Here is a 26,732-nt window from a genome sequence, read left to right on the forward strand (position 1 = left end):
ACTGACTGTGATTTTATTTCATCGATAACCTGGAAAGCAATCTTTTTTCATCTTAATTTTGAAGATGTTTATTCAAAATACAACAAATTACTTGGAAAAGATATATTAAAGAACTGTGAAAAAATTGTTATTCAGAATTCTCGAAATATGTGTTTAATCAGCAAAAATAACTTGACATATATTCTCTACTATCTTATCTTTTTTTAACAATTAGTGAATTGTCAAATTTGAGTTAACATAAGTTTTGTTGCGTTTTTGTTGTGTTAAAGTTGAATTTCGAATACAAGTGCTATCGGGAGCTTCAAAAATGGGTTTTTCGAATTGCATTCAATACGTTCGTCACCTAACAATATTCAGTAGGTAAAATTAAAAAGATTTCGGAGAGCCAAACAAAACTGGAAGAAAATATTCCTGCTTTAGGTTTTGTTCAAAAACACAGTCTCACAGTCTCTCTAGTACATTTTGTTCCCAGCCTTGATAGCCTGAGAGAGACATCATCATAGGCCTAATAGTAGTTTACTAATAATACCTAAATAAAAATTGAATTCCTTATATTTTAAAAACGGTTTGATAATATGGTCAAAAATTATCAAAAATATAACAGAATTGACTTTACATATAGCTTTAATGTAATAAACTCGTTGTTGTTGTTGTTGTTGTTGTTGTTGTTGTTGTATATTTATTTTAAGAGGGTTTTTAGCCTTTTACTTTTACTCTCAATAAACTTATTAGATTTGAACATGTGTAATAAATATAGGAATTTGAATGTGTCTAAAGATACCTTATTGGATATTTTCAAATGTCCACTAAACAACGTTAAGCATTAAAAAAATTAAATTCTTTCTTCGTAGGTTCAGATTTGGTGGAAAAAATCCACCTCGGAGAAGCCTGCATATTAGTTGAAAACGGAATCTTAATCACTCGTTCGACAGGAGTTTTAGTAGGCGTTGACTCGCACTGACGTCAAAAATTTTCGTTCCGTGAAAAAGTCGTTCTAACTGAGGAAGGAAAAAGTTTGATCATAGAAAAACCAAGTTCAAATCAAGTTGAAAATAACCGCAAAGGCGTTCAAAATTTTGAGTGTGCTGTAGCTAAATGAATCTACAGTTGGTGGGAAGAAACAAATCAGCTGTAGAAATGTCGGATGCAGTTGAATCCGATATCAAAACAGCATCGGCCTGGCTCCTGCCAACTTTAGACGTATGGTTCCAAACCAGCGAAGAATGTGTCCTGTGGACTTTAAACTATTTGGTGAGATCTAACCTTTTTTATGGTTTTAGACATTTGCATTGTATGATTTTTAATCAAAATTTTTGCACATTTAAAGCATTTAAAGCGATTGGTAGGGAACTCCACGCTTTAATCCCATTGATCCAGTATCTTTTGTGGTATTTACCACATGGTTGGCCTGGCATTAGTTTTATCTGCGATGGATATTTCATGTAAGAGAGATAACGTTGAAAAAAAAATGGAGGACGCAAGAAGACGAAGAATGGAATCTTAATCACCCTTTCATCGAGATTGATTTGATGGAGCATTGTTACCAAAAATACTTGAAGGAATCATTTCATTATAATCGAAATGGTTAATTTATACTTTTCGTTCGACAGTTACATTAGTTAATTTCTCATGCTCTGTCATACCTTCTGTCAGGATAAAATCAGCTTAAACTCATTATTTTGTTGGTCATAAATAATATAGTTCTGTTTGAAATACAAAAACCCTGGAATAAGCTGAAGAATCTGACGACTGTGTTGCTTTTGGGCTTCAACTCGCGGTTATTGTCTCAAAAAACTACCGTTCTGCTGACATATAGCTCAAAAAACTGTCTGGATGTAAATTTTGAAGCTATATAAATGTACCGGAAACTAACTGTTCTTTTTTCAAATAAATTGATGTTTGTTGAAAAAACAGACCTTATACCAATGACTCTTAGGCAGGGCTGGTAATTTTCAGTCAATTTCGTTCGACCCTTGACCAACGTCTATTAGTCATCGAAAGGATATCAAAGTCGTCTACGAATTTAATGTCAGTTAGGCAGGAATGGCCTTTTTTCATGACATTGTTGTTCTCCGCTCGCATCACGCACACGGTCATCTTTCTATTCAGTTTTCTGATTATGTTAGGAGGAGTTTAATGTTATTTGTTGCGCAACAGTTGTAAAAATGTAATTAATGATCCTAGGGAAAAAAATTCGTAGCAAGCAAAATGATATTCATTCAACTTGGTCATGACAATGTTAGCTTACGTCGTTGACCAAAAATCAGTAGGGCATGAAATAGGGCAAAGTAGTATCAAAGTCGTCTGACACTGACCATTTGCTTCTCTGCTCTTAGATTGTGGCTTATACATTTTATGGCAATTTATAAGTTTTAAAATTTCCAAATTCAATCTTTTAGCGAAACTTGAAAAAAAAGATTTAACTATGTTGCTTAGTTGAGAATTTTTTCTATTCCGTCACCGAAAGTTTCCTTCAATTATTACCTATATCTATCAAACACAGCTATTCAAAATTCCTAATGTGTCCAAATTCAGGGTTGACCTTTAGAGTTTATCGATACGTATATAATACGTATATTATTTGGACCTGAATGTCAAAAAAAGGTCCATAAATAAAGAAAAAACAAAAAAATATACGTATATTAGGATGGCAGCCCAAAGGGTCATGTCGAATTTCGGAAAGTGATCAAATATATTCTATAGGCCTTTATATAGGGGTGCCTCAAATAAATCAAAGTTTCGGTTTTTTACCTTCGAAAATCACTAAAAGATGGTCCAAAAGAAATCGGAAAAATCGAAATTTTAATCTAGCTGCCAAACGACTTTAAAATACATGAAACGTCGAGATCTGATGTTAACTTGAAAAAAAAATTTTCAACAATATTTTTTTTCGGGAAAACACCAGATTGCGAAATTTTATGCATTTTTAAGTCATTTGGTATCAAAATTAAAATTTCGTTTTTTTTTAGTTTTCCTTTGGTGTCCCCCCTCTGATGATTTTCGAGGGTCAAAAAAACTAAAACTTTAAGTGCATTTGGGCACCCCTAAATTAAGTCCGATTAAGCTGAAATTTTGTATTCGGTCGATGCACAAAATGTATATGGTCGGTTTTCGAAATTAGATCAAGAATTATTTCACATACATTGCCACCCTAATGTATAACGTTTTTAATATTCACTACCTAATCAAAGAAAGAACGATGGTTACATTTCATTGCCTCCGGTTGTGTTCTTGTGCCTAAAATAATCCATTCTTTATTTGAGGATAGGTTTATTATCATTTTCTAGAGTTGTTTATTTTGAATGTTCATTGAATGAAAGTTTCAAGTTTTAAAGAGACGGTTTCTATAACAGAATACTCCCAAACCCAGTAGGCTGTCAAAGGCTTGCAAATACAAACACAATCAAACCGATGGTATCCTCAACGCATAAAAATTGCATTTTCACCTACTGCTAGGTGTTTGTTATTTATGCAACTAATCCGGTGCTCTATTTCCCAGGTTGGGGATTTTATGCGATACGCAGCCATCAATTTGTCACTTTTTGTGTGTGTATTTTTTTTTCTTGTTTTACGTAAAAATATAGGCGGTACCGAATATCGAATTCTCTACCCTCATGAAAAAGTCACGAGGGAAAAGCGCACCGGCTGCATCGGCAACGGGAAGTTCACGATATTGAAGTTAAAAATTAAATTTATGCCTCTATACGCCCCTCACCCATTTCTTTCGAGGGCTAGTCTTCCAAATGCATCCATATCCGGTCGAGGGAGGTATCGTTTCAGGCTCGTGGGTCAATGTGACGAGCCCGCTTTTGCTTTTGCTCGTCGTCCTATCAGTACCAAAAACCCCGGGAATGACACTGGTCTTTTTTGTGATTTGCTGTTTTAACAGACAGTGAGCTTTGAATATAGTATGTGCTTTAAATCACATTTCTTATTTTTTAGGAACAAATATTGATTCTATCGAATGAAGTTTACTTGATCGCGGGTGTTAATTGAATAAAATATGTTCTTCTGAAAATTTCCTGCTAATGACATTCCACAATATCCAATCTAAGAAGGCTTCAGTTAGTATGGTGACTACTTTGATCTATGAGTCATAGAATTTCGGTACCCACTGTGCATTGAACTGACTACATAACCAAGCGGCAGAACCGATGCGTGGGTTGGTTAATTTATTTTCCGGAAAAATGTGCGCCTCGTCGCGCTTTTTTTTTCTTGTTCTCTCTCTCTCTCTCGCCTTCTGCATTGCGTCGGGGATGCATTCGCTGCAAACTTTTTTCCCCTCAACTTCCTACCGAGCGTTGTTGCCGAATACATTTTTAAATTTTAAATTCTGACAGGACGGCCAGGAGAGACCGACCCGGTTGAATGCTGATTGGATCATAATGATCAGTTTCAGTTCCGGTTCCTGGCAAATTGACGCCGCGTGGCGTGGCGTAGCTTTAAACAGCATGGCCTACTTTTCGGATGTCATGTTTTTCACTTTTCTCGGATTGCTTGATTGTTGGTGGTCATCATGCTCTCAGTTTTGGGTGGTTTTGGGTTTCGGAAATTGACGTTTCGACTTGCTTGCATTCTGTTGTACTCTTTTTTTTTGTAAGTTAATCAGATTTCGGATGCTGTAAACAAATATATAACACACACACATATAGTTATGACACAGAAATATGGTACAAGTGGAGCTTCAAGCAGCTTCACCAGTTGTACAATATACTGTTACGTACATACGAAGAAAACAGAACGACATAAAACATAAAATTCGTCACGGTACACAAAACTAAAGATTTAATGAGGGTTTTTTGGTGGGGTTTTGGGGTGGGGGTGTGGTTGACATTTCATGTTCGGGATGGGTTGATAAGGCTTTCCTACTTTCTCGATATGGCGGTTCAAAACAAAAGAAGCAGATTTCATGTTTGTGCTAGAAGTAGCACATGGGATGATCGGCACATGTAGTGAGTGCTCTTCAAGTATAACGTTTTTTCCGAGTGTTAGTGGTTACCGGGATGTAGGTGGAGGGGAGTTTCGATATAAGGGATTTCTACTGGTACTGTTTACTAATCAAAATATTCTCTATTCCGCAAAATCTCTTTGTTTTTACGCTAACTTTCAGATTGTTTTGGGAGTAATCGCGCAAATACGAGCGTTTGTTAGTTGTCTCAGAGAAGGACTCTTTCTTACCTTGCGTTAAAATGATTCCAAAAAACGCTGCACATTGCACACATTCAGTTGTCAGTTGTTTTGTGTTAGACAGTTGAGGTTAGTTTTTGGTTTTTGGTTGGTGGTTTGTTAAGAAGAAAAAAGAGATGAAGGAGAAAAGCATTTGTGTTAGAGAATTGGTTAGACTCAACTCAACGTGCGGAGTTTCGATAATTTTCGGGGGAATTTATTCCGATCGTAGTTGGCTGGGAGGACCTAAGCTTGCTTGGATGCTTTGGTTAGTTTGGTTTGAGTTAGTTTAGGAATTTGTGTTTATAAACGAAAGAAACTTGCAATTAGATTAGATGGAAGATAACGTTTCCTGAAGAATGCGCTTATTTTCCGATTCCAGGGAAAAGTGTAATTGAAAATGGGAAAAGATAGTCACGCCGCTATTCAATTTCCAGTGGGGATTATTGGATCGTTTGGAAGTTTGACACATTCCTGGGAATTCGCGCTCCAAAAGGTAGCAGATACCATTAAATATGCACGAAGAATTAACTTTGCCAATTGCAGGACACTGGACCCGCGAGTGTGTTGAAATTTGAAATAAATTGAATCCGGTTTGACCGACTATGCGACGTTTGGGGATGTTCGGGGAAGTTTGGCGAAAACCGATGGGAGGTAGCTGTTATCACACATGAGAAAATGCTACATAATTTAGCAGCTCATTAATAAACGATGGACCACACTCGGTGCATTAACTGCGCGGCAATTGGTCACACGGATTCGTTGCTGATGATGTGGTCGCTTCCTGGGAGGCACACGCAACATTGACACCGGGAAAAGTTAATTTGTTGAAATTTTGTTGAAACATTTAAAGATGGTGGTTGACACGCTTTAATTTTGCAAAATGGCTACCCGGCTGGATTGATCAAACGTCAATCTGACCGGGTTTGATATAAATTTCCAGTCTCGACGGTACCCCAATCGAGTGGAATTGGGGCTGGACCGCTAATTTGGGTGTGGTTCACCATTTTCGCATAAAAAATATTCACTCTCTCTCTGTGTCTGACGTTCGGGAGCCAACTCTTGGGGGTATCCATAACAATGGCAATAATTAAAATATTATCGCATTAAGTGCGGTGTTATAATCATCGTGCGTTATTGGTATAAATTAATTTTTTATTGCGCCTGGATCAGGACGAATGTGTCGGTCCAGGCTGCTCGACGGAATGCCGCCATCGGGTGCAAAAAATAATATCAAACGTGCCAGCGGAAGCAGACAGTGGCTCGTGGCTTCATTCGTTTGTTAATATTTAATGTATCAATTTATGATAAACATATTTGTTCACGCTAATAATGATATTCGCTGTTTTTTTTTCTTCTTCTCTAACATCAACAAGACAAGAGACGTCTAGCTTGTTCAAATGGTTTTGTTCTCTCAGTGTACCAAATCGATTTGCTAGTTCTATGTTTTTTTTTTGTTATGCGGAACGTTGAAAATAAAACAAATGGCAATTAGCAGGAGGATGTATAAATAGACGGGGGCACAACATAATAAATGTATATATATATATTGATATATAAAGTTATCACAACAGAGTATCGTTCATCCTTGTTGATGAGTGTGTTTGTAAGTGTGTGTGGGTGTGTTTTATGAAAGAATAAAACATAAAAAGTGGAACGTTAAACAATGGAAAATCAAGTTCAAATCAAATATTTGATTTTCACTCACACGTTTTCCCGTGTGCCATTCGACAACACGCGGTGTATCACTACATGTGTCTGGTGGCTCCAGGAAAACGCAAAGTTTTGATTGAGGTTCGTTAGCGAAACCGCACTCGTTTTAATTGATATTTGCACAGCTTTTGGTTCATCGATTTTAGGCTGGTAGAAAATCGATTCATTCAAAATGTACACAACATTTTTGAAACAAAAAAGATTAACTTGACATGGCATTTAAGTGAGGTCGTGTGCGTGTGTGTTCTGTTGTCTTTTGGCTCTGTTGTTGATATTTTTTTTTAGTTTTCGGTAAAACTTAACATAGAAATACCGAACATGGACGGGCTTACCTTTCGTTGAACGTCTCTAGTTTGGCGTAGTTCTGCAGGCTACCTTCGTCGATCAGGAACTTCATGCGCTCGAAGAAGGACGCCGTAATGGCGGGTGGTTGCTTCCGCAGTAGAACATCGATCGGCTTCGGAGCTGAGACACAGAGCTGGCTGGTTTTGCACGAGTGACTTCCGCAGCACTCGGGGTCCTCGCAATCGACAAGGCCATCTAAAATGGGATTATGGGAAATTAGTCATGGAATAGTGGGTTTTTATTATAGCAGTTTTCAATAAATCAAAATTTAATTTGAGTTTCTTTTAAATCCCTTTCATGTGTTCAACGCTTAGAGGCCTAAGTTCTGTTTTTGTTACATTAAAGCCCGAGGTCGAAAAAAGGTGGAATTTCGCACTTTATACAATTATACTTCCTACTTAGTCTTGATTTTTTATCAAACTTTACATTATTGACTCAAAGCGTACATTTTTTAAAAATACACAATTTTTTTAGAATCTTCAATATTTTGAACTGGATATCTAAATGTAGAATAGACTGTCTCAATTTTTTAAGGGAAATTTAAAACCTGTGAAATGTTATGCGCTGCAGGCTTAAATTGATCCTAGGCCTAGTACAAGATCTCTTGCCAAATTTGGGAAAGATCGGATCCCGGGACATTTTGTTCGGGAGAAACATCAAAAATCAGTTTTTCTTCAATAACTTTTGTTCCCTTGGGACGATTTCTTTTAAATACGGGTTTTCTTAAATCCTAAACTATGACAAATACTTCATTCAAACGCTGTATTTCGATTAGAGTTGAAATAAAAAAGTGCTACCTTTTTAAAGGGTGGTATTCATCACTGTTAATGAGTCGGGGCGTTCAAACATAATGACGCCTCATTCAGTGATGAATACCACCCTTAAAAATGGTAGCCCATATTTGAAGTCTTAAAATTTTTTTTGTCTTAACTCTTATCGAAATGTAGCATTCGGATGACATATTTGTCATAATTTGAGCTTTAAGAAAAATCGTATTCAAAAGAAATCGACTGAAGGGGATCAAAGTTAATGATGAAAAACTGGTTTTTGATGTTTCTCCCGAACAAACGTGTCTCAAAATCTCATACAAACTTCAGGCTCGTTGAGCGACCTCTTCCCGTGATCCGATCAGGCCCAAATTTGGAATGAAATAATTTGCCGATAAAAACACCCGTGAGAGGAATTTTCATCCAAAAGTGCACTACTCTTATACTTATCAATATCGAACTTTCTCGCAATAAGTTGTACATTCCGATTCAACACGTTCCTTGATTTTTTGCAGAATTTTAAGTACCGTTTACATGAGTAAATTTAAACTTTTATGTTTGTATGGAAAAATTTAATATTTTGTACAAAAAAATCAACATTATTCTTGTTTCTTCTGTGGAATCGAGTCTACTAATGGTTTTTGTGTCAATTTATAAATTCTCTCAAGGAAATTTTCCGCTGAACATCTTTGTCCAAAACCGTAACTTCGTATCACATTAGCCAAAAAAGTTATTAGCTGTTTAACAGGTGTATATCTTTAGGCATTGAAAACAATAAATTCAATTGACATCACTGCTACGGGCCTAGCGAGGTACACGCTCCTTGTTTTAAACTCAAAATGAAGTAGTTTTGGTTCAAAATAGCACTTCAGTTGCAGCTCTCAACTTTGAGTTCGACTGGGCAAACGCAAAAACTAAGTTCTGACTGGCATACTCAAACCTAAGTTCGACAGCCGAACTGCAATTTGAACTCTCTTCATGCCTTTATTCGTAGCTACTCAAAATGCAGTTCGGCAGCCGAACTCGCTAAGTGCTTTCAGTTCAATATACACAAGGAGGGTTCAATTTTTAGTTCATTAGATCGATCTCAGTTTTGCTCCTTCGCCGGAGGAAAAATGTGATTAGTTTGAGTTCGCAGTTCGAACTCCGTTTTGAATTATCGCAAGGAGGAAAAAGGGAACTCAACTTTAGTTCATGCAATCGATCTATGATTAGACCACAGTCAAAACAGCACTTCAGTGGCAGCCCTCAGCTTTGAGTTTGATTGTGAAATCGCAAAACCCAGTTCTGATAAGCATACTCAAAACTAAGTTCGAATGCGAATTCCATTTTTTTGAACTTTTTTTTATGCCTTTATTCGTAGCTACCCGAAATGGGATTAGTTTTGAGTTCGCAGTTCGAACTCCGTTTTGAACCATAGCAAGGAGAAAAAAGGGTACTTAACTTTAAGTTCATAGAATCGAACTATGTTTTGAACCTCGGTTATACTTAATTTTGAATTTAAAAAACCAAAACGAAGCTTTTTAGACCCCAAGGTTTAAGAAATTCTCTATTGACCTCAAATCGACTCAGTCTAAATATTGTATATACCTATTTATGCAAGCGAGGGACAAATGACCCCTGACACTTTTTTCGCCAAAAACTCTCTTGTTTCTCAACCAATTTTTTTCGAAATTTATTGTTTTGGAAAGCTTGTATTGTGACTCAAATATGATTCTTGGACAGTATTCAGCTACAACCATTTATTTCAAAGTTATTCAAAGTCCGTGGAATAAAATCCGGAAAAACATGCTTTGGGAAAAAAGCTGTAAGTTAGTTATTAAGTTTTCAAAAAAAATTTCACTTAGTGCCTGAAAAAGCTGAAGTTAGCAGCTATGTTAATATTAAGTTATTCAGTCTGTAAAGCCTAAATCGGCTAAGATGGTGTATGCTTTTTTAATATGCTGCATGCATGGATATATATATATTTTTTTTAATTTCTTAAGATCATTGCCACAAACAGTGTAGAAAAGTAGTAACCCTGCTTTTTAATAAATCAGCCGCCAAAGATGTTCCAGTCATAATATACATTTTATGAAAAATGAATTGGAAAATTGACGTGATTTGTGACTTTTTGGCATCTTTAGATTTATAAAACACGAAACACAGAATTTTTACGATTACTGAAAGGTAGCTGTTTTTAGACATTTTAATCAATCTGAGACAATTCTAGCACCTAAATTCGGCTTTGCCCTGAATTTTGAGAATTAAGTTGAATTTCTGAATTTAGTTTCAAAAAATAATCATCATATTTATACTAGGCATCGCATTGCCAATGTAATTGCATCACTAGAACCAGTTTGAAATTACCTTTTTTTTGCATATAGTTTTATTGCCTAAATATTGCGTTAACATTCTCAAAATCTGGGGCAAAGTCGAATTTAGTTGCTAGAATTGTCTCAGCACATGCAGATTGACAATAAGTTCGAAATACAGCTACCTTTGAATAATCGTCAAACATTCTGTATTTCATGGTTTATGGATCTAAAGATGCCAAAATGTCGCTAATTACGTCAACTTTCCAATTCAAAAATTTTCTATTGTGCCTGGAACAGCTTTGGCAGTTGATTTCTTAAAAAGTAGGAATTTTTATCACTTTTTAAAAAAAATTTTGGCCATGATCTTAAGAAATTAAAAAAAAAATATTTCCATACGTGCAACATAAGGAATGTATTCGTAAAATTGCCACACTTTGTTTTGTGAATAACTGTTGAATGTATGAATGTAAATTGATGAATTTTTCTGCGAATTTACCTTGTAATGTAATTATTACATATGTAAATTTTGTGATGTTTTGTCATGTGGTTTTTGAGAAAGCGTCGAATGAAGACATTTTTCGACTCTAATTTTTGGGCAGCACGTGTGCCATCTATAATGAATACTATGAATTATTTTTGTTTTTTCAAATCAATGCTTGTTTTGATTGCGTTTGCTGTTTCCTGAAATTTTACCTTCAAAATAACTCAATTTTGCCGATTGTCCTGCTTTAGCACAAAATCAACATATTTGACTTTTTATCACCGTTTTTGCGTAATCACACGATTCCAGATCCAAATTAAACAGAGTATAATCTTCGTGAGACCTATTGGAGTGCTTTTCAAAGAAAACGGTCGCATCTGGAGGCAGTCTTCTGTGTATTTTTAGCCATTCATCGTGTAAATCATTATGAAAGACTGAGTAATTTGCAGTTTCCACGGATCGTTAGCTTTCTTAAGTACTATTTTTTTTTCTTTTTTTTATCCTTGTTAAGCTCCGGGAAATACAGGCGAGACTTGTCAACGATAAATATCTGGCTATAAACCTGCCAAGTGACCGCTAAAAAGTTCGTTATGCTGTCCATTACGAAATTTTCCAAAATATCTCCCCACAAGTAGTCCAAATATTTTGCGCACGATTTGACCACCGTTTTTTGTTTATTTTATCGGTGGGCTGCTTTTCTACCTTGAAGAAATTTAGACAGGCCTAATTATAAGTCAGCTAGACGAATCAGTCAGAATAATTTGATTTTTATCTCTTCCTCTACTTAGAGCTATCAGCTGAAGATCGGAGACCTTCAGTACCGTTCATAACTGTATAGAAATGGAAAGCATGCAAATACTATGGTTGAATTTCAAAGACGTCATCGACTGCCTTCATCCGGTAGTTCTTAAGAAAAGTATTTCAATTTATACCTATTTCAATTTAAATCTTCGGTTTTGGCGTAAACAAAGTTCTACAAGCCAAAACTTGACACTTCAAAGAATTCATCAAGACAAAGATTGTGAAATTCAGAGCAGTGTTTGGCAAGTTTCTGCTTTTTGGTTTTTAGGACTTACTTTTTTCGTCCTTATCTTTTAATTCACGGGACAATTTGATTAATTTTTTTTCTCCAGCATGCACCTACCTCGATCGTTATCCTTGTTATCGCCGCAGTTTTGCTCGAGTGGTACGGAACAATCAATGCCATCCCAGCCTTCGTAGCAACGACACTCCCACATCAGTTCTCCACTCACGTGACACTGGCCATGTTGTGAGCAGCTGAAATGTTACAAATTAAAGTATTTGATTTAGTGGTGTTTCGGATTCTTCTTATGGTGGGCACTGAAAACAAGAAGATGGTAAAATCTGACCAGCATTCGAGAGACGAGATGCTGCAGTAACAATCTTACCCATTCGGACATCCTTCCAGGGTGCAGTGTTTGCCGTTCCATCCGGTCACGCACAGACAGGTTCCGTTCTTGCACTGTCCGTGTTCGTTGCAGCGCGGATCGCACAGTTTGCTGTTGCAAAATTCGCCACCCCAGCCGGGATCACAGGTGCAGCTGTCGCCCACGCAGCGCCCATGCTGACCGCAGTTCAGATCGCACAGCTCCTGCGAGCAGTCCTCGCCGCTCCACTTCGGCTCGCAGGTACAGGTTTGCGTGTCCAAGTCGAAGCTTCCGTGGCCGGAACAATCCGGAAGACACTGCAGCGCATCCTGGTCCATGGTGGCACAGTCCGGACCCTTCCAGCCTTTCTTGCAGATGCACGTTCCCTGGGCGCAGAACCCATGGCCGGAGCAGGTCGGATGCGGGCAGTCCACTGCAGAGCCATCATCATAGTCGTCGTCGGAGATAATGGAGAATAGATGGAGAAGCGAAAAAAGAGCAAAAGAAAAACATCCTGGTGGTTAGTGCTGTTATCATTAGTGACGGCCCGGTGTGTTGTTTGTTGCACACCGGTCCTGTTGCATAACTTGTTATGGCGTTACAAAGAGAGGAGGACTGGGACTTCAGTCGATGTTTCGTGTCTTCTTTGTTAGGACAATGCAGCAGAGAGTTAGTTTAGGTCAGTACGGCGTGTAGTTTTGTTTACTTGTTGGTGCCTTATTCCCTCGCATAATCAAATTACCCTATGGGGAAAAAATGAGTGAACTGAGGAAGGTAGTTTTTCTCTTTACTTTTGATACTGCTATGTGCGAAGAATGATGACAGCAAATACTACAACAAAGCACTGGCGAGTGGTGCAATGTTAATCCTCACCCAGTGGCTCCAGAGAGACAAAAGTAAGTGTGTGTGATGGGTGTTGTGGATAGCAGAAGAAATACTGCAGTCTTATTACAGCAAGAGGTAGTGTACTGAGAGTTAAAAAAGGTTGTCAGAAAGATGTAGCAAAAAGCAGGTCAGTGTGGATCGAGAAGAAAATAAATAATAAATGTCTGAAAGTAGAGAAATTTGTAGTTATGCTGCTAGAAGAGAACCAAAGTAAAAAAAAATCAAACCAAACTGGAAAACCGCAGTGCTTTGTCTCATTTGCTTGGTACTTTGTAATTAATTTAAATTATTTATATCACATCTTGTTCGCTTCTCGGGTTTCACATGGCACTCCGCCCCAAACGAAGATGAGAGACAAATTCGAAACCAACTCTTGCTGATGCCGCCGGTTGCAACACTATTCAAAATTTATACAAAAAAAAAAAACTATCCCATCCTCATCCAGCACAACAAAACAACCAACGAGAGAAACGGAAAGCAGCGAAGGGGTGGCAAAACTTAAACTGCAATTTTCGCAAATTAAAAATTAAACCCCTATAGTAACTGCATTTTAGACGGAGACGACGACGCCGCCATCGCCTTCTCGCGTTCTTTCGCCCCATTCTTCAACCCGTTTGTCGTAGTCGTACCGCAATGGAGGAGAGAATCTTAGCTTTGTAAAATGTACCTTCTTCGCAGAATTTTCCCTTGTAGCCGCGCACGCACGAACACTTGCCGCTGACGCAGTGCCCATGGCCGTTGCAATCAGGGACCTCGCACTCGTCGTGCCGCAGCGAACATTCCTTGCCCTTCCAGCCCGGATTGCACTGGCATTCGCCGTTGATGTATTCACCTCGTTGGGAGCAAAGAACGGGACAGACACCTGGAATGAGAGAGGGAAAAATGGTAGATTAAAGCAGGTATTATTATTTTTTGTCTAATCTTCTGAATTCGAATTTCTATTCTAAATTTCGATTCTGGGTATTTATCCTGGATTTTTATTCTGAATTCCGAATCTGCATTAAACAACCTAAACAACCTATGCTACCTAATGAAACCTAAATGCTTTCTTTATCCACCTTAATGACAATGGTCGACTTATGAATATTTTATATGTTTTCCAGTGTTGGTAGAAAATGTGAGAAATTATTTAATATAATTTTCAGGTAATAAAAAAAAGTATTTTTTTATGTTCCCCGAATCCGAGCTCGAATTGTAAACTTTCAATCTTAAACTGGATTTTCTATTTTGGAATTTATTTCCAAACTCTCAATTCTGATTTCTAGTACTGATTATGAATTCCGATTCTCAATTTTTGTTTTTAAATTCCGATATAGATTTTGATTTTTTTTTCTGATTCTTATCTCAAGTTTAGAGATAGCTAGAAATTGACTTTTTTTAAACTTTTTTTTGTTAGAAAAACATTCACAGGTGGTATTTTTTTGTACTTTAGAACGCCTACTTATCTTAACTTTATCCATGTTTCTTCCATAAAATTCAATTAAAATAGTCTATCAATTAAAAAAATTATTAATGTAGTTTACGTTCGTTTTGTTTTTTCATAGAATTTAGATCAGAAGAGCATTAAAATGGCACTTACTTTCACTACAATCGTCACTTCCATAACCGGGATTGCACTGGCAGTGCCCCAACAGGCACTGACCATTGCCGGAGCATCCGTTCGGGCAGTTCTGGGTCATATCCTCGGCCACGAGCCCGTAGAACGTAATCTCCTGGGCATCGCCATCGTCGTTGTAGATCGACAGGAACCAGTGGCCGGGTTCCATGTACCGGGTCACTTCCCGACGCATTAGCGGCTGAAAGGAGAAAATGTAAATATTCAGGTTAGCCGGAAAAATCGATAACGGTCGTTTCGATGCGCGGCATCCGATAAGAAGGAAGCGAAGGAATGTTTAATGAAAGAGCTTTCTTGGGGTTTTCCCTGGTTTTGTTCCGGGAGTCCTTTCTCGCCATTGGCCATCGAACGAACTAGGAAGGAGTTGGTCAATGATATAAACTTTTGGGCGGGATGTTTTGGGTGGTGCATAAACACGCAACGTTTCGCTTCCCTTGATTAGGCCGACGCTTGGGCCTAAAGCGGGTTTCTTAAATAGTAGGATTTATGCCTTTTCCCTCACTCATGCTACCTGAATCGTTTATGGGAGCGAGTGTTTATACACGCCACATCAGTTACAAGAGGAGTTAGGTTTCGAAACACTAGCAGCTGAAGGTTGGGTTCAATCACTTAGTCTCCATAGGTTTCGTCTGCTAGCTTGTTTGAGAAATTTTCCCTATAGCCAATACAAGGTTGTTGTGCTCCAAAGATCGATAAGCGGTTGGGTTGTGTGTTCTTGAAGAATTTTTCGGCAAATCAAGGATTGGTTCGGTTCAAAGTGCCCTGGTTTTGATTATCTTTATAGGTTTTCCACTTAAAGCCACTCCTTTCTGTTCTAAATCGGAAGAAAGAGAAACAGTTTTCGTTAGGCTTATTTTCTGCAAATAAGCTAATCAAAACCAAACTTGTGTTGCCAAACGAAAGTGTTTCCCAACTTGGAAAACATTTTTATCAAAAAAAGTGATTTTATTTTTGATAAAAATGTTTATCTTGCTTTCAGATGCTTCTCAAAACAAACTAATTTGCTTGGGAACCCGACTTCGAGAATCGTTTTGAAAATGAAACAAATTAGGCTTTGTGGGGGATTGTGTGATCTAGTTAGTTAGGAAAACTCACAAAGCCCCGGGCTGCTGGGGGTGACAGAGATTTCTCCCTTCGAGCAAAGTAGGCTGGCAGCAGACATGCTCGAAATAGAGCCGATCAAAAAGAAATCAATTACCACGCACCAGATAGAAAACATTGAAAACGTTAACGACGAAATGGAACACCCCGGGAAGCAGAAGGGATGCTTATTTGCGAAATCGTAATTAATCGGTGAGCTGTTATTTCCTCAGGTCTAGGAGCTTCTGATGAAGACGAAGATGATGATGACGACGATGATGGTCGACATTTATATGATCTATACTGAAGATTGCGGGGCGGATGGTGCGGCAGGCGTTTCCCACCCAAGAAAGATATTAGGAACAGCCTCAGCATCTAGGATGATGGGAGAAGATTCCTCGTTCTTCCCTCTGTGCCAACATCAGCATGTAGGCACACGTTTCTGTCGCCTCGAATATCGAAAGCCTAGGGTAGAGGGTGCATAACTCGGGAAAAGTGAGTGGTTGCACTCGAGGTTTATCAACGAGTAACGAAGACAACGAGGGGGATCAAAGCAATTTTGGGATGCTTCAGCCTTCAGCCAGGTTTCAAGAACGTTGCCGCCTAGCTCAAACATGCTGGTGGAAAACACGTTGCTGGAGGAATCAATTTTGTGGTGTCGAGAAAGGATTCGCCCACACACCCATACCAGAGAGAGGCACAGATAGAATGGCTGCATGCATACACATTTCCAGCATTTCAGCAGGTGTCGGATCGGATTGGTGAAAATTTGCGGCATTAAATAGCATTTGGGATGTTTTGTCGAGTGAGAAGATGCTGCGCGGGGCAAGGGAAAGTTTGGTAAGCTGCATGAAGGGTGTATGTAACTAGAAGGTTAATTGGGATGTTATTTTAGCCTGTGAGATTTTCGGATCGAACACAATTAGTGCTGAAATGTGGTGGCTGTGGAAATATTTAAAGCTTGAATCTTTTAAACGTCTAAACACAGCTTCAAATTTTAAATTTTTTAAATGGTGGACGTTGGTTGAAACTTTTTAGATTTCAGAGAAAATCAAAACTGTGAACGAAAACAATGTTTCCAAGAGCTAAACTGGAAATCAATTCCATTAATGAGTGTCATTAGATCACAGTTGGCTGGTGTGGACCACGTGGCGACCAAATTAAAACAAGCCGACGACGACGTTTAAATGCCTGCTTTGTTTTCTATAATCACCACACTTTTAAAGAGACAGTATACAAGGATAATAACAGAAAAAGAAAATACTTACATGACTGGCGGCACGTGTCTGGCGGGCGTTGAAACCGCTGAGCACCTCCTTGAAGTGGTACTGGGTGTGGGTGGGCAGTGCATTGCGCCGTGCGTACACTCCGATCGAGGCGCCCCGCGGTATCCCGTAGTCGAACTTGACGTAGGCCGGTTCCGACTGGTAGAACTGCATGTTCCAGTAGCTGTACGGGGCAATTTCCTTGGCGAGCCGCTGGCCCAGGTTTATCTGGGCGAAGGTGGTTCCATCCGGTGGGAAACTTCGTGCTGGGAATGTTCGTGCACCTGTTATAGTTTTAGGGTGTTTTTTTTTTGTTTTTGTCGAAAAGGAATTGGAGTGGAAAATCCAATGCGTCCCAAAGTGCATACAGGTTGCATTTTTTTTGCGTTTAGCATAGATAGGAAGAAGAGAGAAAAAAGGAAGACAGAAGACAGAAATGTTAGTAAACTCCAACACGACGAAAGACTAGGGCATGACTAGGTTTAATACTTTGGGAAAGTTGATGAGCGCGTTGGTTGAATAATCATTAATTCCTCCAGCAGTGGTTCCTTCACTGCTGGAGACACAATTTAAAGGCAAAGTGAAGCATGCAAAGCATTTTTCCACACACCACACACACAGTATAATAGGGTGGGTAGGTTGGTGAAGGAATTAAGAGGGGAATGTTTGGAGATTCTATAGACAAGGAGCGAGGTGTGTACACTGGTTGGTGACAACAAAAAGTGCGGAATGTCAATGCGATTTCTGGTTAGCACTTGCTAGGAGGATGGCTTTCGAGAATGAATGTTAGTTCGCCGGAGAAGTTTAGAATCCTTGGGATTTTTGCCTCGGGTTGGTCTCGTTTGCCGGCCTCGCCGCGTCGGCATCGTCACCTTAATCTATGTATGAGCCTTTTTGTATGTACAGAGAGCGGCGCAAAGTTGTTCGACGCTTGGGAGGGATGATGCTCAACTTTGCATTTTTGCGTTGCTACAGATGTTCGTTAGTGGATTGAGAACGTTGTGTGTGAATTGTCTCACCTTCCAGGATCAAAATTGGTGCCGGTTTAAGTTCCGGGCATGTAGGTAAAATTTCTGGAAGTTGGGTGACAGTCGCTGGGGACTCGTATTCGCTGACCGTTGTTGAAAAATTGTTGCTGCTGCTACTGCTGGTTGTGGTTGTGGTAAAATCAGTGGAAGATTCAAGCAAGGCTGATTCATCCGAGGACTCCTCTTCCAGCTCTGTGCTGTTGCTCTCATCATCGATTATGCTTAAAACACGGTATTTTTCGAAAAAAGAGGAATTTGGGCATTTTATAGGACAGGGTGGAGCAGGTGGGGGTTCAGGTGGACACGCAGTAGCTTGTTCAGTTTGAGATTTTGGCGGTGGAATGTTTTCCGCTGGAGTGGGTATAGTCACTTGCAGAACATAAACCGAGTGTTGTACTGTGCCACTTCCATGGTCGGATGCGATGGAAATGTTAACCAACAATCGTGGCAACTGACCAGAATCCGTCTTTTCTTGACTGGTACCATTACCTTCCTGAATCAGATAAACGGGAACATGAGGGGTCAACGTAACAGGAATAGCATTAACCATCGCCGGTTCTGATGGTCGTGGACTTGATGGAGGCGGCTGGGTTTTGATCTCATTAGTCGATGGAAGGGTGTGAATTTCGACCTTTTCCACATCCTGCTCTTCCAGCTCGTCTAATCGTTGTACGTTCTTGTAGAACAGCTTACTTTTTGCCTTTCGCATCTCTTCGCCACTAATAGGTCCATCCTCGAGGCTGATGAGTTCCACATCCATACCAGCTTCTGCCTCGCCAAAATGCTCGTACAAGGCTGATGGATCATCATTCGGTAATTTTTCTTCCTCAACAAAACGGAGCTTCTGCTGGTCGTTTATTAGGAAGATATCATCCACTTCCATGGGTTGCTCGGGCTGTTCCGTCGTCGGAAAAGGAAAATCAGTGGCTGGCAAGGACCTCAGTCTCGGAGCAGTTAATTCCACATCAAATGAATTATTTGTGATTAAATCAGGATCATTGTTGGTTGAAACATATGCTATGCCGTTATCATTAGTGGTAAAAATTTCATCCTCCTGTCTGTCGGTCGGTTGTTCCTCGAAGACGTATGAATTTTGGTCATATTCAACATCTGCCGCTGGTTCGGAACTGGTGCCGGTGGAAGGCGATGGCGATGGATGTGATTGTGATAAAGAGGAAGATGGATAGGGAATAGAAGGAGCAGCGTTTGAAGACGAGACAAACAAAGCGGAATATGTTGGGAGAGTAGTTTCATCGTCGGGTACGAAGGTGCTTTCTGGGAATGTTTTAGAAGATGATGTTGTTAAATAGTCACCATCATCATCACTTACAACCTCTATACCCACAAGGTCTGATAAACTAACACCATTATCGCTAATACCATCACCATCAGTGTCAGAAATAGTTGGTCTACTACTGACTGTATCTACGCTAACGTCATGCAAAACTAAACTATCCAAATAATAATCAGCAGACCCATCAGCGGTTATTTGTGGCGGAAAGTCAGGCATTGCGGTGTCAATTCCGGTGCCCGCTTCCGGATTACTGTTAGAAACAACACTTCTACGAGGCCTACTATGTTTGCGTTGAGTTACTGTACCTCCTGCATTGTTGTTGTTGTTATTGTTGGCATTGGCGTTATTGCTATTGCTGTTGGCCGGCGCTGTGGACGCCGCTGATGAAGACGAAGATGACGTCGCGGACGATGTGGAAGCGGAACTCAGCGACGGCGAATCGGCTGGATTGATGCTACTGCTGGACGGTTTGGGCCGTCCAGGGAAATTGCTCACTGCCGGTGACCGATTCGCGTCCGCTATCGTACTTTTGGCCGCAGAAATTTCTGCCTTTTCATCGACTAGAACTGTACAAGGGTTGGTGGTAGGATATGATATACTTAACACATTAGAAGCTGCAAGTAAAAATCAAAAAATAACCTGTCAGTACATTTATTTATTAAACAGTTGTCATTGGAGCCGATAGCAACATCAGTTGAAAAACCACAATCAAACAGTAGGCCGTGTGAGCTGAAAACCACAACGAGATGGCACACTTGTCACTTTGATTGCTAACAAATGCATTTTTGATGCAAAAACACTTGTTTCACAGGTGGCTGAATTGTGACTTTTCGTCAAATAAAATCGCTTTTGCAGCATAATGAGAAAACCAGAAAACCCCTACTTTAATACCTTTAAGCTGCAATCGACCGCAAAGAGCCAGATGGATGTAATGAGTCATTAAAAAGGACAAATCCCGTCCATTCCCCCTCCTACTACCGCCTACTACCCATATGGCAAATCAACAACCAACGACCAAGCTCAGAAAGGCCTTTAATGGTCACTTGAAATTGGAAGCTGCTAATTTCCAGTAGCATGTTAGTTAAAAACTCTGCGCTTAGGTTTGTAGTGTGGGCCGATTTCGAAAGACCAACACAGGCCAATTGCCATCAAACACAAATTGAGTGATTAAAAATCACCGAAAATTACACCCCGGTGCTGTAGTCGGATTACGGCTTCTGTCGGTCCGACAGAACCAATCGCGCGCCCGGGCAAGGCTTTTTTAATGACATGATATAGAGTTTCAAGGCTCATGGTTCTGGGCTGAGGAGAAAGTGTTGTTGGAAAAAGCAACTATACGACTCACCCTGAAAGGGGTTTTGTGTGGAAATTGCTTTCCATGGGCATATCTTAAAATTCGCTCATATGTTGAATGGTTTTTTTTTCGCTGAAGGAAGGATATCAGAGCTAATGGCCAGTGCCATTTAGCGCTGTTCCTCCGCCATCAGGATGGTCGGAGAATGGCAGAATGATGAAAATTGGCCACGAGAATGGTCACTAGCATTTTTTCCCTCAAATTTTACGGCTCTCGTGTCGGCTGCCCGAATGTGATCACATATTTATCAAGCGATGCAAAACTGTTGTGCTATCTACCATAGGTCGGTGTATAAATGCCGCATCGCACATGTCTATCGGCTCCGATGATTATGTTATTAAATTTGAATAAAAGCTTATAATTACCTGTTAATAGTAATGTTATAACCAGTATAACACTTAATAGTATAACTAATATCGCCGTGCACTTCCACGTGCATTTGTTGAAGGTGAAGCCCTTCCGGAAGTTGAGCGGCGCTGAGTAGTGGTGTGATGGGGGACTGCACATGGCGCTCCGTGGTGGCAGAACTGGCCCCATGTAGTTTCGGTCGTAGCTCTTGAGCGTATCCTTCGTCGGCGTTGAGCAGGCCGAGCCCGTTTTGTAGTCTATTGGTGATCCTTTGTTATTAATTGCTGCAATTAGAAAGAAGGGTAGGAAATGACAGGGATGAGCACGAAGAAGGTAATCTAATAAAAAATTGAATTTCAGATAGCAGGAAGAGGGCTTCTGGATGGGAGCGAATCCGTCCCGTATAATTTGCGCAGCCCCAACGGCGAGCAAATTGAGAACGAATGTATAATGATATGGTTCCCGTTTTTTTCGGACCCAAAGTTTGAACTTTATACGCTAATGGCAGGTCATTTGCAGGTGAAACGAAAAGAAGAGATCAATTAACATAAATTTCAATCTGTTTCAGCTCAGTTCGCCTAACGGCGAAGCGTACGGTTGCGAGAATAACTTAATCGGAATTTATTTTCTCACACACTTATCGAGCGGATGAGCCGGTGCCTCGATGATGGTTTTTCCTCTGTGTGAACTTTAACGACCGCTACCAGCATTGCAAAATAAACACATTAAGCATAATTTGGATCAACACAGAACGATCTGTTTGGATACGTTCGGTTGACTGGTGCTTAGCCAGGGCTTTTGCGAAGGTATTTGCGTTGCGTGCGTGTGACACGTGCTTCCACTAAATCCCGGCACGCGTCGCGACCCTCCTCCAGTTTGTTGCTTCATTCATTCGAACGACGACGCTGATGGGTGTTTATGAGTGTATTTTTTGCCCTAAACTCAAATCAAGATTAAGAATGAGTGAAAAATCAAACCGGTGTGAAGTAATTTGTTTTGAAATGGCCGCCGCTTGCTAACGAAGAGATTTCATGGTCCGTTTCGAATTTCTTCTTTCCTACTCCGGATTGCTTTGATGAAAATGTCGATCAAAGTATGCCGTTGGCGAGACTTTCCCCAGTCAGAAAAAAATCATCCGAGAGCAGTATGAAATTGATTATCAAAATAACGTTCTTTTCGAAAACCTATATTATGTATGATATTATGTAAGAAAGAATTGTTTCCATGAAAATTTGTAGATTAATATGAATTAAATTTAAGCTTATTACATTGCTGGGTTGATACGATTGCTTTTTGTTTCTTCATAGAAGATTAATTCGAAAACACTTATACAGACATTTTCTGAATAGAATAAAAATGATTTTAACGAAGAATAATCGATATTCTTTTTCTCTGACTTTATGCCGTAATCGTTTACTCCACAAAAACGTTAAATGGCAATAATTAGCTGACACAGACAAGGAGGTCGTAAGGCTTTTGGTCATTGAACAGTGATAGTGTACCTGCTACGACGACAATAGACTATAATTGATGGGCTTCTTGACCGATGGCTGTGACAATTTCTCGAACACCACTCACTCGAACATCCATCTTGTCCCCTTTTGAAGAACAAACATCGGCTGGAAGACAGCTTCCGACTCTCGCCATCTGTTACGATTGTTTGTATCGCTAATATCCGGCTGGTAGATCGTTTAATCAAATTTATGGCAAGCAATTGATATAAAATACCTCCAGAGCGCGGTGACAGTTTTACGATATGGTAAAAGCTACACATCGAGAGGAATTAAAATATAATTACAGCCGTGCTCGTTGTTGAGTGACACGAAGAAATATGGTGTCCCATTCGGTGCTGTCACATTGCGAGTGAAATGACGTTTCTGTATGTTTGTGGCTTGCCGAATCAAGTGGCGCCATCTTGTGTGTATGGATATATTTTGTAAATCGACAAACTCCGAGCCTTGGCAAACACACGAATGAGCGTACGGAATGTTGGTTAAATTTATTACCCTTCGGCAAGCTCGGCACTCGACTTCCGATGAGCTGCTGCTGGGTATAGAATAAGCTTTCGTCTCCGCACGTTCCAGATTCCGGAAGTGGAAAAAGTACCGGAGAAAAACGTTACAAATTTATTACTCTGGCGCTTCCTTTTTAGCCCAGCTAAGAAGAGTCCCGTTTTTCTTAGTCATTCGAGAATCGGCGCCGCCTTGCTCAAAGTGGGTGGCGCTCAACAGATGTCAGCAATGTTGTCCTCGAAGCGTCTTTGTCGAACTTTTCACGGACGGAACTTGACTATTGTTTCATTTGTAGCAGCTCGACCTTGCCTTCAGTCTTTTTGCAAAGAACGGTTCGCGGAAGAAAGTAAATGAAATCACGCACGTTTACGACATTCTTTCACTTGTGTCCATGAGCCATGAGCATGAGGCGGGACCACCACCATTCACTTAGTTGATTTGATTTTTGCTCCCTGATTCTATTGGAAACGTTTTGCTCAATCGGTTGTTTGCTTTTTGTTCTTGGTTTTTGCAAAAATAGGAATGCAAGGATGAGAATTCGGGAACGACAGGGTCTTTTTTCCCGCTTAAAGCAAAGAAACAACCAGCTGATTGAAAAGGGATGATAAGCGACAAAGAAAGATTTTTGTTTGTGTCTTCAAAAAAAAAGTTTCAGCGCTATCTGTTCAATCATCTTTCGTCTTGGGAATCGATTTGAGATGTCGGTTTGTTTCGTCGCGTCGTTGTCCCTATTTTTTCGGATGGCAGTAGGCGAGCTGCGAAAGTGACGATAGCGGAAGTAAACATCGCCATGATGGATTGGGCTTAATTAGGCTCGAAGAAATCACACGCTAGTAGTGGTGTGGCGAGGCGAAAGTAAACAGCCGTCGTCGCTCGACGTCTTGGAAGTCGTAAAGAAAAGCAATAGATCGCAATTTTCCTAATTGAGTGAGGCGCGGTGAAAAAGGAACTGGTGGCCCCAAAATTTGAGGAATATATTAGAGCTAGGCTTAGGTTGAAGATAGCGAAAGGGGGAAACGAGAAGCCCCATTTTCCGAGGTATGGAAAGGCATTTAAATTAATTCAAATTATCAATAGACACGGAATATTTTCATTAGGGCCCGGTCTAGATTTGATTCCTCAATACAGCGGTGGTTGTCGGAGTTGTTTTATGAACGATGGTTTCCGATAAAGTGTCAAAGGATTTCGGCTTGTGTCAACGACACTGATTTATCGATTAGATTATGACTTGTTGGCCGCTTTGATGCCGAAAACAAACGCTTGAAATTGATTGAAAAACAAAACAAAAGCGTTCATTTATTGCCTTTTAATGGAAAATCATCATTCTCCATCGCCGGAACCCTCTGAAAGTGTGGTTTGCTGAGTGACGTTCTGTGTTAAGAGAAGTTTATTTAGAAAAATGAAAATTAATTAAAATTAGCTACCTCACCGTTCCTTGCCGGAAGCATTCACAATGAAAACCGGGGCTAAAACGCATCTCATCCCTAGCTGGAAAACTTGTTCTTGTGCTGCCTTCTTGTCTTCTATTGTTGTTTTTCAATTATGAATTCAAAATATCACATAATCAATCTCACTTGACTTCCAACGTCCAACTTTAAACCCTTCGCTTTCGATTGCGAGCGGTGGCAATCCTCATCTCGTTTTAAAGTGAACTTTTTCAAAAGTCATGCTATTTAATGTGTCTTAATTGAACATTTGCTTGATGCTAACCATTCTGCTCATAAGCGTTGCCCAATGCCGCTTCTGTGTAGTTTCGGGGCAAAGTGTTACTATCATACTTACACCCCGAAATGTGTCAACTTTTTACACTTGCTACAAGCCAACTTTCGGGGGGAAAATCCGGCAAAAACATTATATCTTCAGCTCAGCTGATTGTCTTAAAGTCACTTGGTTTAGCCGGGTTTGGTCCGGAGGCAATTAATGAATCATCTCCCCTCTACAATCTTCAATCCCACGTACCTACCCCGTTCCAGGCCATGATTTGACGGGTTGGGTTTAAATTATTGTTCGGATGTATTGCCAGGATTGAGAACATAGTTTTTATCTTAACCCATTCACCAGCCGGTGGTCGTTAAAAGAAAAAGAGAAGGGGGCATCCTTTGTGATTTGTTGCTAATTAATCATGCTTTATTATTTGCTCAGCTTCCCGTCACCCAAGCATCGCAAACATCTCGGGAGAATATTTGCCATCTACAAGGGGTTGTCGGTCTAAGGGACGTCGTCATTGCCATCATTGGCCATTGTTTGGTTTTCATCAGGCGTTTGAAAGCTGGTCGGAGAATTTTTTTTTATCCTCATCTTCCTGGTTTGCCACGGGAGAATGCAGCTAAATTTGCGTCTCATCGAGCCCGTTGATAATGATGAAACATGGTGTGCGTCTTTTGTTTCGATCCCTTTAAATCCTTGGGTGAAAAACATTACCGGTCGATAAAGATCGTAGCAACCACTGACAATTCATTATTTTGCCCCTTTGCGTCACAAAAACTGTTGAGGGTAGAAGTTAGTTGCAATGAAATTTTTTTTCACAAGCCTACTTGGGAGAATTTGATGTTCCACTTTCTTAGATAAGAATGGGGATGTTGTTATCCAAGTAACACGAATCCATGCTACTTGAACCAAATTCGAAACAGAATTTGATAGTATTCAAAAATAATTTGTTTCTCTATTTTTCAAGTACAGTTAAAGAAGTTGTCCCATGAATTCCTATTGATTGAAAACGGAGTTTTGGGCAACTAGTAAAAAGAGTTCGTTATAAAATTTAACCCTGTTTGCCGAATTAAAGTGTTTTTAATTAAATCTTCTTCAACGCATGTGTGTTATTTTAATCGAGTGAAAATTGATACTCAGATGAATCAACGGGTTACACACACGTGCCATGGCAGAATGCCTCACGGTTGGGGTTTGGCGTGCGATTTGTATTAATTGAAACATAATTTAGATTCAATATAACTTTTTGTGATTTTTGTCTATGATTTCAACTGTGCAGACTTCAACCCAACTATTCTCCAAGTAACACCGATAGTTTTGTTAAACTCTTCTAGCCAACTTGGTCTAGAAGTCTGCAAAAAACTTTAAATGTTACTTGTGTTCCTAACTCAAAATACTATCATAACAGCTAGTTTAGAGCTCTGAGTTCTTATGAAAATCTAATCTCATTTCAGCATAACTGTTCAAAACCAAACACTTTCGTTTGACGTTTAGTTGATGTTCGTTGTAACTTTGTACGTACTCAATAGGCGTTCTGATATTTTGAATAACCTAGAGCAAGGTTTTCCCGAAATTGGACACAACAGTCAGTGTATGATGATGTTATTTTAATACACTTCGTCGCTCCAACAAAGCAACTCAACCTGAAGCGATCCTCGTTAAGTGAGGGAAATGAAAATTAGAAAATCCACCGAGACGACGACGACGACGACGGATCCCTTTTGACTGAGGCTTTTTCCCACACTACTTCCCGAGCGAGGAAAGCCGGGGTCGGTTTCGGTCGTTTGATGTTTGTTTAAAAGAAAATTAAATTCTTGTGCGTATACGAATACACATTTGAAAACACACACACATTCCCCCGCATACAAACAGAGCGAGTAAACCTTTTTCTCGAAGCTTTTGATGGCGTAAAATTTTTGGGTTTCGCCTGAACCCGAAGGCAAAGTAGGCGACGACTAGGACGAAGTCGACGACGATATACTGATGT

General features: G+C 39.8%; 2 protein-coding genes across 8 annotated transcripts in view; both read right to left on the reverse strand.

Annotated features, from left to right (window-relative positions):
- LOC129746472 (teneurin-m) overlaps positions 1 to 26,732 on the reverse strand; it is a 359,103-nt gene that overhangs the window by 15,176 nt on the left and 317,195 nt on the right. For 5 of the 7 annotated variants that reach the window (XM_055740133.1, XM_055740131.1, XM_055740130.1 and 2 more), the window contains 9 exons: positions 21,044 to 21,310; positions 19,630 to 19,938; positions 17,006 to 17,286; positions 14,622 to 14,838; positions 13,710 to 13,904; positions 12,179 to 12,590; positions 11,914 to 12,047; positions 7,212 to 7,419; positions 5,179 to 5,205 (listed from right to left, as the gene is read on the reverse strand). In XM_055740133.1, the coding sequence (XP_055596108.1) occupies positions 5,179 to 5,205; positions 7,212 to 7,419; positions 11,914 to 12,047; positions 12,179 to 12,590; positions 13,710 to 13,904; positions 14,622 to 14,838; positions 17,006 to 17,286; positions 19,630 to 19,938; positions 21,044 to 21,310 (2,050 nt within the window). The remainder of the gene's footprint in view (positions 1 to 5,178; positions 5,206 to 7,211; positions 7,420 to 11,913; positions 12,048 to 12,178; positions 12,591 to 13,709; positions 13,905 to 14,621; positions 14,839 to 17,005; positions 17,287 to 19,629; positions 19,939 to 21,043; positions 21,311 to 26,732) is intronic. The other 2 variants (XM_055740128.1, XM_055740129.1) reach the window with 2 other exon arrangements.
- LOC129746474 (uncharacterized) lies at positions 17,315 to 19,620 on the reverse strand. Its single transcript, XM_055740134.1, has one exon. The coding sequence runs from the start codon at positions 19,538 to 19,540 to the stop codon at positions 17,972 to 17,974; it is 1,569 nt and encodes a 522-aa protein (XP_055596109.1). The 5' UTR covers positions 19,541 to 19,620; the 3' UTR covers positions 17,315 to 17,971.

The sequence above is a fragment of the Uranotaenia lowii genome, chromosome 2 (assembly GCF_029784155.1).
Source record: "Uranotaenia lowii strain MFRU-FL chromosome 2, ASM2978415v1, whole genome shotgun sequence".
In the NCBI taxonomy this organism is placed as follows: domain Eukaryota; kingdom Metazoa; phylum Arthropoda; class Insecta; order Diptera; family Culicidae; genus Uranotaenia; species Uranotaenia lowii.

Excerpts from the sequence above, each read along its gene's own strand:
- LOC129746474 (XM_055740134.1), bottom strand. The coding sequence starts at position 19,540 with ATGCCTGACTTTCCGCCACAAATAACCGCTGATGGGTCTGCTGATTAT.